The following is a 10,460-nucleotide window of genomic DNA, read 5'->3' as shown; positions in this document are numbered from 1 at the left end:
TAAATTGGCTCAAATAAATAAGCTCGATTCATCTTGATTTCAAGTGTGTTAGAGTGATGCGAATCTGAGGTTGAACATGAAACAAAAGATTATTACGTGAAAAAAATCTTACAAGAAAAAACCACTGAGGTCTTGTTTAGATGTAGTCGGATTTACATTAATCCACATGTATTGAGATGGATTGGAGTGGAACTTGAACTAAATTCCACCTCAATCCACACCAACACACATGAATTAAAGTGAATCCGACAACATCCAAATAAGACCTGACGTGGATCAATGACCTACGTTATATGAGGACTGCTTACAGAATATAAAAAGATGAGTAGTCTTCTTTTCCCGTGCAGTTTACAAAACATGTATATAAAAGGAACAAAATTGATTACATAGTCAAAAACATGGAAATAAGTGTCTGTTTGGCAGGGTGTGGCTCCTCTGGAAATGGCTTTGGCTCTGGCTCCTTTGAAAAAGCAGTTCCTCTAGAGGATGTGAAGCCGTTCTAGAAAACGTTCGGCAAAACATATCCTCTTATATTTAAAAAATGTGAACCTAGCAAGAAGCCATGTGAAGCTCTTTTTGAGGCTTCTCAAGCACAAGCACAAAATAGCTTCGGCTCTTGACCGGTTTCCCTATGCGAAACCCTTTCCAAAACAAACGTTTGGCTGAAGTCCCTACAGAGCCGTGCCAAAGAGGCTCTAAGTCTACTAGTACGTAATCCAAACCATAGACCATACATGTGTCTACCAATAGAATTTGGAGCATACTCCAATAAACTTCACCCGAAAATAAATTCTGTTTTTTTAAAAGGTAAAATGATTTTATCTTGTACCAAGTTAACCTTTTCTTTTCTCCTTTTTTTTTTGAATTCTACGTAGATAACTAACAATAGGTTTGAGCGTTAAGTAGAATTTTTTCTTTCTTCTTTTATACTTTTTTCTTCTCTTCAAAGGATATTACCTTTTTTATTTTTGCTACTAAAGAACATTTAATACTCCCTCTATTTTTACATGTAGTACAAATTTTTCCTTAAGTCAAATATTTCTAACTTTGACAATCAATTTTAAAAATTTGTAGAGTTGACAACATAAGAGTCATATTTTTAGATCCACTTGAAAAAATATTTTATAAAATATAATTCACATGTTGCAAAACTAAAAAGTAATATTTAAAGTTGGAAATGGCATAATATAATATGTAAAATAAGGAAGGGAGTCGCATCACCTGACATTTTGCTCACCCGTTTTATGGCGGAAATTTTTATCCATTTTTTATGGAACATACTTATATAATTAATATGATAAAAAAAGTCTCATAGCTAGAAAAAGTTTACAAATGTTCTAGGGGGGGGGGGGGGGGGGGGGCTTACGCGATGAATACAGTCGCATCGTATGTCTAGTGGCTTGATCTCGCTCCAGGGTCCAACCGCGAATCGATAGTTGTCCAAAAAAAAAACGCGAATCTTCCCTACAAAATTTCAGTTTGCCCAAAACTTTTCTGCCGTCAAACCCGAGTCCGCCCAGGATTCCGTCCGAAAAAATTTTCTGCCGTCAAACCCTAGTCGGCCCGCTTCCGTCCGAACGCTTCAACGTTGAGAGGGAGAAAGAACAGAATAAAAGTTTTTCTAAGATTCCCAATGCAAAATCTGTTTTATACATTACAGCACATTAAGAATAAAAAAATTATAAAAACTTAGATGCAAAGTGTTTATCCTATTATTTTACTTTTCTTTTATTATTTAAATTGATTGATAAATACATAGTAATTCATAGATAAATCTAAAAATTACAAAACAAATTTTGTTCAGCTCCACATATGTAGATCTATGCAGTAAACAAAAAATATCACAAATTTTATTATATTTTCTTTGCTAGAGATGCTTGTCTATGCTTTTTAGTGTAAAATTGATCGGCTGGAAATTGATAAATGCGTAGTAAATCATAGTAGATCCATGCACTAAACAAAAAATATCACAAATTTTAGTATATTTATTTTTTGCTGAAGATGCTTGCCTATGCTTTTTAGTATATAAAATTGAAATTGTAGTTATCTTGCTCTAATTATTATAAAAAATTTATGGTAGTCTATTTAATGTGATGCTTGATTTGTGGTAAAAGTTTTAGCATCATTCCTGCATATCTCACTAATTTACTAGTTTATCTAAATTTATGCTTGAGGATGCTTACACTACCTTTGCACGATGTGTTGTTATGTCATCTGAACACTTCATAAGCTCATATATTCATAATCTACATACATTTAACTGATATATCATATTTCATATGAATCTTAACGTAAATAAAAAAAGTTATCAACAAACTTCTCATATTTGAATATAATACTAAGGTATATTAAGAGATAATATTAGAGTAAGATAATATTTGACTAATTTCTATTATTATTATTATTAAATAAATATGTCTCCAAGTTAGATATTATTGTAAATATTATGTCATGGTTATCAATAAAATAAATTACGAACTTTAAATTTTATAAAAAAGATAAATACAAATAGATATGCAATATTATGTCATCATTTTCTATGACCATTTAATATTTTTTCTCTCGTTGCAACGCACATGCATATTTACTGGTTATTATACATTAGCAGGCCGTGTGTACGTACGTACGCGATGTATAACACATGTTTTCCACATATAACATAGGCACGAATCTAGATCAATTCTTGGCGCACTGAAAGTTGCGGAAACTGTGCGCTACTCACTGTCACTTTCTATGTAACAATGTAACATTACCGTTATACAGAAATTGTTTGTCGTCTTACGTTTATATATACAGAAACTATTATTACTCTACTACTTTGCTATGAGTTTTTTCTAGTGTTCTTTTCCGGCGAGCCATCATGAGCCAGACGAATGATTCTGTAGCATCCATGCCTTCAAAGATCGTCGGCATCAAAATCTGTAAAATAAATTGAAGCAAATAAACGTGATGCATGACTAAATAAATAAAAAATTAAGGTCTATGAGGAATTGGAAACCCTAGCTAGGTTGTTTATTAATACGTACCTTGCGTGTATGTATGTCTGTTGGAGAGTTCCGGACGCCAATCTCTCGCGCCAAAACGCCCTGAAACGCCCGTGGGCTGTGTCACCGAACAAGGCAAAGCAAGCAGAGCAAAGCCCCCGGAGCGCGGGGGCGGGGGCGGGGGCTCACCTCACGCACGTCCACGCCGAGTTCTGCGGCTGCCAACGCGCGCGCCGCGGCCACCCCTTTCCCTTTCCCCGGTCCGTTTCCCGCCACCCATAAATACTTCGCCGGGGACGCAAAAGCAACCGAGCCGGCCGCCGAGCGTTCCGGAACACGCCCCCTCCCTTTTCGACCTCGTTCTGCCTTCGCTCGCGCACGCACGTACGGACATTCCCCGGACAGCTTGGTCGATCGCCATGGAGACCGTGCCGGCGAGGATGACGACGCAGATGGCGTCGGCGACGCACCGTCCGCAGAGCACCCGGGGCGCGGGTGCTGCACGCGCGCCGAACAGGGTCGCGTTCCCACCGGCGCGGCATGGTGGCTGCAGCGTTAGCAGGGACCTCAGGGCGGCCGGTCTCGTCGGGCGCTTCTTCGGCGCCGGCGAGCACAGCAGCCAGAGCCACGAGGTGGACGACCTGGCCCCGGCGAGGCTGTTCGTGGGCCTGCCCATCGACTCGGTCACGGACGGCGCGACGGTGAACAGCGCGACGGCGATCGCGGCGGGGATCCGGGCGGTCCGGCTGCTGGGCGCGGACGGCGTGGAGCTGCCGGTGTTCTGGTCGGTGGCGCAGCCCGAGTCCCCCGACAGGTTCAGCTGGGCCGGGTACAAGGCCGTGGCGGACATGGTGCGCGCCGAGGGACTCAGCCTCCGCGTGTCGCTCCGCACCCACGGCACTCCCGGCGCCGGCGTCCCCACGCTGCCTTCCTGGGTCAGCCGCGTCGCCGCCGACGACCCCGACATCTTCTTCACCGACCGATCCGGGGGCCGCCACGAGGGGTGCCTCTCCTTCGCCATCGACGAGCTCCCCGTGCTCCACGGCAAGTCCCCGCTCCAGCTCTACGAGGCCTTCTTCCGCAGCTTCGCCGTCGCCTTCGACGACTTCTTCGACTCCACCATCACCGTAACATATATATATATATATACATTCCGTTGGTTGCTGCATTGCATGCATGGCCATTCCAGTGTTTCACGCATCAACGTACTCTGCGGAACCGCAGGACGTGACGGTGGGTCTGGGCGCGCACGGCGTGCTCCGGTACCCGTCGTACCCGCCGGGGAGCGACGCCCGCAAGTTCACGGGGATGGGGGAGTTCCAGTGCTACGACAAGTACATGCTGCAGCAGCTGCGGCAGCACGCCAAGGAAGAAGGGCAGGCGATGTGGGGTCTGGCGGGGCCGCACGACGCGCCGCGGTACCACGACTCGCCGGACTCGTGCGGCTTCTTCAGGGAGCGCGGCGGGTCCTGGGAGACCCCCTACGGCGACTTCTTCCTGTCGTGGTACGCCGGGCAGCTGGTCGGGCACGGCGACCGCGTCCTGGGCACGGCCAACGCCGTGTTCGGCGGCAAGCCCGTGGAGCTGTCGGCCAAGATCCCGTTCATGCACTGGTGGCACGGCGCGCGGTCGCGCCCCGCCGAGGCGGCGGCGGGATTCTACAAGAGCAACAAGAAGAACGGGTACAGCCCCGTGGCCAAGATGTTCGCGCGCCATGGCTGCACCATGGTGGTGCCCGGGATGGACGTGTGCATGAACAAGCAGCACCACAGCACGGGGTCAAGCCCGGACACGCTGCTGGTGCAGATGAAGAACGCGTGCCGCCGCCACGGCGCGCGCATCGCGGGGGAGAACGCGTCGCTGGTGATGACGCACACCAGCAGCTTCTCGCGCATCCGGAGCAACATCCTCACCACGGAGCTCATGCGGCCCTGCCACTTCACGTACCAGCGCATGGGCGCCGAGTTCTTCTCGCCCGACCACTTCCCGCAGTTCATGGAGTTCGTGCGCAGCGTCGTGTGCGGCGAGTGGGACGAGGACGACGGCCCCACCGACGAGGAGCGCGGCATGGCTGTGTCTGTGTCAGGACCCAGGGAGGCCAACACGCTTTGAACCTACCTACCTATTTCAACTCATCACAAAAAAACCATGCATCAATCACCTGTCTCATTATTTCTTTAGACTTCCAAACAAAATATTCGCTGCTACTAGATTTAGCTGAGAAGACCGAGATGATCCAAGTATTAGTGGATCATCAGCGTTGCAAATGTGCAACCCCATATATGCAATTTTTTCTTTTGATTTGATGATGTCCTTTTTTTTTGGATATCTGGAGGCTTCATTACTTGTTAACATAACGTCTCAACTTGAGACCATTTATATTTATAAGCGATGCTGTATTCCAGTCAACTATTATCTGTCGACGACGTAATTATAACACAGAACAGAACACAGGGAGAAATCAGACCTTCAGCACTTGTATATACTCAGATGGTTACAAGTATGATCTCTCAACTTCAATACTATAAGGTCAAACTTCAGGATACTCTGGTCTGATGTTCACACTTGCCAACCCTCAATGCAAACCACTCCAGCTAGAATGCTAGATTGCTATTTACATCACGATAGTACTCAACAGAAGAAGTATTCAGCTCTACCATGATTACTTTATCACCAAACTCTCCGGCTTAAAGCTCAGGTATTCTTGCTGTATCTTGCTGGTTCACCTCCCTCGCACCTGCAGGGAAACAAGACATGAAAGTAAATAAATTGGTGCAGGTCGTTGAATCATACTCCCTCCGTCCCACAAATAAAGACGTACAGGATTTGCAGTACAAATTAAGGACCAAGCAAAATGACTTGGATAAAGAGTGCTGAGCAGTGCCTATAGTACCATGGAAACATCATGCCGGTGATGTACAGCATTTAGAAAAAAAAATAGCGTGTTTGAGCAGCTTCTAAAGTGGACTATCAGCAAATAAAAAATCGCACCTTGACTCATTCGCGAGTAATTTTGGTATCAAAGCTGCTCAGGCAGATGGCAAATGCCTGGAATGCAGATATTGGATAACGGTAGTCCATGGTGAACAAGTCCTTCCCGACCTTGCCAAACTGGAGTATCACGTCGTCATCACCCTGGTTATTCAGATCACTCTCTCCTGAAGCCACCAACTGGAAGTTCTTAACAGATGCAACCGTGACCCGCCCATGGAAATTCAGGCACCAACACTGCAGTGGTTCATGCCAGTTGGGGGACTTGTTCTTCAGCACCATCTTAGCTTCATTCTGAGTGGCTAGCTGAACACCTGAACTATCCAGACGACCTGATTTCCTGAAGAATGGAACTGAAGCAAAAGAGTTGGAGTTAATTGATGGAAATTCAGTCTGCGTGGGAGCAGTCCCTCCTTCTTTAATTGCTGATAAAGGGATGGAATCCATGACACAGTTCATCTTTCTTGGATACCTGCAAAACATTAGACAATCTTTACAACTCTCATGTAATAAACCAGCAGTCAGCAGTTAATATAATTTTCTGTTACGCTACATTAAACCTATAGCTACTTTCTAACCACCAAGTTCTGGCTTTAGATTCTATAATTAAATCTATAAGGTTTGTATACTAATGTATAATCCTAAGCAGGTCCTGGAATATAACTGCTCCACTAAAGCTTTGAATCCGCTTAATTTATTGGCATGTCATGAACCCAGACATTCTTTATGTTGGCTTGCTAGCTAGTAATAGCAATTCTCTACAATAAGATTGCTATCAGCAATTCAATTAGCAGTTATAAACAGGGCTACAATAATAGTCATTAGGAGAAAAAAATCAAAATGATGTTGCAGTATTTGTAATTCTCATAAAAATGCAGATGGCCTATTCATAGCAGAACGTTTTCTTGGAAAGAAATATATGAACCTAACATTGGGAGAATAAGTGTCTACCACATGGTTTGCCATACCTAGAACCAAAAGTCGCTTCATAAGAAATGTGCGAAATTGGATAATTCCCAGCAGGCACCCCAGGAGAAACTTGGGCTGAACCGATCATGTGTGCAGACGGACCCTTTGAAACCACAGCCCCGGTACAAGGTGGATGGGCATCATAGACAGTAAATTTTGTTCCCAAGAAGTTTGATCTGATTAACAGAGAAGAATATGGTAAACCCAGGTCTCTGTCAAAGTAATACTTTTGATCGGATGCACAGCATTGAAAAAACAGAGTGTTTTAAATTTCAGACACGGTTTCTTGAATGCTCACCTTAGCTTGCCAATGCAGGTACCTTTTGATGTATTCTTTGCATCAAGCGAGATCAGGTATTCAGTGCCTGCGGGCCTACGACTTCTGCGTGCAGCAAGTAGAAATTTCCCATCATCAGCTAACGCTGCAGAGCAAAAGAAAAGCAGTGTCCATCAACAATGATGACATCCACACTGTATTCGTTCAAGAGTCATACATATAGGGGGTGAGAAAAGCATACCATCAGTGATTCCAATGCACAGAGAATATGACTGAGTCGCCCGGTTCCTCCTAATGAAACATTTCATTGGGGCATCCCTTGGACCAGGCTGCAGGTTACATATTTGAAATTGCAAGTTAATAAAAGTAAAATAAATTGATGAACAAAATTTCAGAGTCAAAGAAACCTCAAATCAAGCGTTAACCCTCTTCTGACTGAAACAACAATAAGAATCTATCCACCGTTTCGACAGAGCCGACTGTAAAAACAAGTCTTACTAGTTCCTAAAGTAACATTTGACCTTGCATACTTGATTCTAAGCAAACTGACTTGAGGAACAGATTCATAAAGAATCCGTCTACTAATCTTACCTCCTCTGAGTTGAGAATAGTATCTCGACTTACCTAACCTTCTCGACAAATTTCTTGTACTCAAGAACATTCGTTTTTAGAGTTCCAGGGCAAAACACCCCGTCCTTTTAACTATTGTCAAAAGACCAAATTCGATACAGCCCAGTTTAAAACCACAACAAGACCTCTGCCGAAGCCTGGGGAACCTGGTTCCGACCAAAAACAGAATTTAACAAATATGACTAGGTAGGTAGCACACCAACAATGGAATTCTGCCTGATACGACCAATGGTCAGACACGCAACTTGGAAATGGAGGCTTTGACCCTAGAAAATGATGAACGCAGTATGGCAAATACCATCACTGACAATGACTACTCAATCAAGGTGAAAAGAATCCGGTGACACAAACAACTTTTTCCAAAGCACCAGACCAATACCGAACACATAATAGAGATTCAGAGTTCGTTGGGGGGAAGGGGAACCAAAATGAACCTGCTTGAGAGAGATGGGGAAGGTGATTTTCCCAGACACCTCCGGCACGCGCACCATCTCCTTGACGACGGCCCTCCAGCAGCGGCAGACGCCGGCGGAAGCCACGACGGCGCTGCGGCCGGGCCAGCGCGCCTCCTCGTGCTCGACCCTGGCCAGCACCATCCGCAAGAGCTCGGGGGGCACCCGCGCCCAGCAGCTCTCCCGCAGCGCCTCGTCCGGCTCGGCGGCTGCCGACGCTCGCCCGGCAGCGGCGGCGTGACCCCCCGACCGGAACCGCAGCAGGCCGCGCGACGAGATGGCGCCGATCTCGCCCTTCATCTCATGGATCATGCTGCTGAAAGGCATATCGCCTGACGCCTGCCTTTCGCGTCCTCCCACTCGCCAAAAACCACCACCGCCCCCGCAAGAACACTCTTCTGCCTACGGTCTGTCTCCAATCCGAAGCCAAACTCCACAAAAGCAGCAGCAGAAATCTCGCGCGGCTTTCAACCGAAGCAAGACATTGGGCGATGATGAACTGGAACCTTTTTTGAACTGTGACAGACAGGACAGGGTTCAGGCCAATGAGCAATGAGTGATCCTCAGAGTTGAGAGAATAGCGGTGGGAGTGGGAGGGAGGGAGGGAGATGGGAAGCTTCCGGAGCTGCTGTGTTGAAATGGACGTGGGAATGCGGCCACAGTGACTGTGAGCTGAGAGGGATTTGGGGATGTGACTTTTGTCCTTGGCGTGGGCAGGGACAAAGGACGTGGCGCCTTCCTTGTCCATGACTCCATTGGGGGTCGCGGTGACCTGCGCGTGAGGGAAGGAAGCTGTAGCGTGTAGGAGGACACCCAACAACCTTTTATCAATCAACACCGTGTGAACGCGCGGCAGAAAAATCAAAATCCTGCATGCCGCGTGGGAACGTGCCCTCCATTCCGTACCAAGTTGAATCATAACGATAGAGACTTTCCTTTGTGACAGTACTCCCGCCGTGATATTTGTGTCGAATTTGGGCCTTGTTTAGTTCCGAAAAGATTTCGGATTTCGGTACCGTAGCACTTTCGTTTGTTTGTGACAAATATTATCCAATTATGGACTAACTAGGATCAAAAGATTCGTCTCGCGATTTTTCAGCTAAACTGTGTAAAGGCCCCTTTGGAATGTAGGATAGCAAAAGCTTGGGATAGGAAAATGATAGAAATATTATAGGAATTCAATTGTAAAATAGAGGATTTGGAACTATAGGAATGCTGTAGAAGATAGATGTTTGGATACTCATGGGAAATTCACAGGAATAGGAATGTTAGAAACCGTATAACCCAAGTTTATTTATTTAACTAATGGCTTGGCAGGTCACTTTCTAAACTGATTAATACTTTAAATGCACTGGTTTCAAGGTCTACCGGGGTGTACTAATCTCTAGTGCTGCCTCGGGCCTAGTGGAAAAATGAGGCTAGAGTGGATGTTAGTTTTCCCGTATTTTTCTCTAGAATGGATGGCATAGGAAAGTTTCCTTTGTTTTTCCTATCATCCTTTCCTTTGATCCAAAGGTGTGAACAGTATTTAATCCTTAGGAATCTGGAATCCTGAGTTTTTCCTGCATTTTTCCTTCAATCCAAAGGAGCCCTAATTAGTTTTTGCTTTCGTCTATATTTAATGCTTCATGCATGTGCCGCAAGATTCGATGTGACGGAGAATCTTGAAAACTTTTTGCTTTTGGGATGAACTAAACAAGGCCTTGATTAGAATGGTACAGTACAAAATATTAATAATGTTTATATTTTCAAATAAATTTATTTTTACGTAAAAAATAAGTCTAGATAATTGTATATTGTAAATATTAATATTTTTTACATATTTTATTGAAGTTAAAAATATTTGACTTCTCGTGAAATAAGAACGACATTTATTTTGGTGCGGAGAGAGTAAGTCCTTCTTATCAACTAATATGTACTCCCTTAGTTTATAAAAAAACATAATTATAGATATGTGCTGATCGAATTAGCTTAAATTTAACTAAGTTTATAACAGATAAATAGTACTCCCTCCATTCCAAATTGTAAGTCATTTCAAGAATCTTGGAGAGTCAAACTTTTTTAAGTTTGACCAAATTTATATTATAAAATAATTATTATTATGGTACTAACTAAGTATCATTAGATTCTTTCTTAATTATATTTTTATAGTATACT

General features: G+C 44.4%; 2 protein-coding genes across 2 annotated transcripts; one reads left to right on the top strand and one right to left on the bottom strand.

The window, feature by feature from the left end:
- LOC8078514 (inactive beta-amylase 9) lies at window positions 3,305–5,393 on the top strand. Its single transcript, XM_002463306.2, has 2 exons — window positions 3,305–4,111; window positions 4,209–5,393. Exons 1-2 carry the CDS (start codon window positions 3,404–3,406, stop codon window positions 5,094–5,096), a joined length of 1,596 nt encoding a protein of 531 aa, XP_002463351.1. The 5' UTR covers window positions 3,305–3,403; the 3' UTR covers window positions 5,097–5,393.
- LOC8074409 (tubby-like F-box protein 11) lies at window positions 5,436–9,061 on the bottom strand. The gene is made up of 6 exons (XM_002461124.2): window positions 8,286–9,061; window positions 7,463–7,550; window positions 7,243–7,366; window positions 6,944–7,120; window positions 5,976–6,447; window positions 5,436–5,721 (listed from the first exon to the last, which is right to left on the bottom strand). Exons 1-5 carry the CDS (start codon window positions 8,628–8,630, stop codon window positions 5,982–5,984), a joined length of 1,200 nt encoding a protein of 399 aa, XP_002461169.1. The 5' UTR covers window positions 8,631–9,061; the 3' UTR covers window positions 5,436–5,721; window positions 5,976–5,981.

The sequence above is a fragment of the Sorghum bicolor genome, chromosome 2 (assembly GCF_000003195.3).
Source record: "Sorghum bicolor cultivar BTx623 chromosome 2, Sorghum_bicolor_NCBIv3, whole genome shotgun sequence".
NCBI lineage: Eukaryota > Viridiplantae > Streptophyta > Magnoliopsida > Poales > Poaceae > Sorghum > Sorghum bicolor.
The sequence above is the reverse complement of the archived record's forward strand: the minus strand, read 5'-3'. Positions and strand labels throughout refer to the sequence as shown.

Excerpts from the sequence above, each read along its gene's own strand:
- LOC8078514 (XM_002463306.2), top strand. The coding sequence starts at position 3,404 with ATGGAGACCGTGCCGGCGAGGATGACGACGCAGATGGCGTCGGCGACG. Across the intron at positions 4,112-4,208 it reads TCTTCGACTCCACCATCACC|GACGTGACGGTGGGTCTGGG; the intron begins GTAACATATATA and ends GCGGAACCGCAG.
- LOC8074409 (XM_002461124.2), bottom strand. The coding sequence starts at position 8,630 with ATGCCTTTCAGCAGCATGATCCATGAGATGAAGGGCGAGATCGGCGCC. Across the intron at positions 7,367-7,462 it reads GTGCATTGGAATCACTGATG|CGTTAGCTGATGATGGGAAA; the intron begins GTATGCTTTTCT and ends TTTGCTCTGCAG. Across the intron at positions 7,121-7,242 it reads ACCTGCATTGGCAAGCTAAG|ATCAAACTTCTTGGGAACAA; the intron begins GTGAGCATTCAA and ends TCTGTTAATCAG.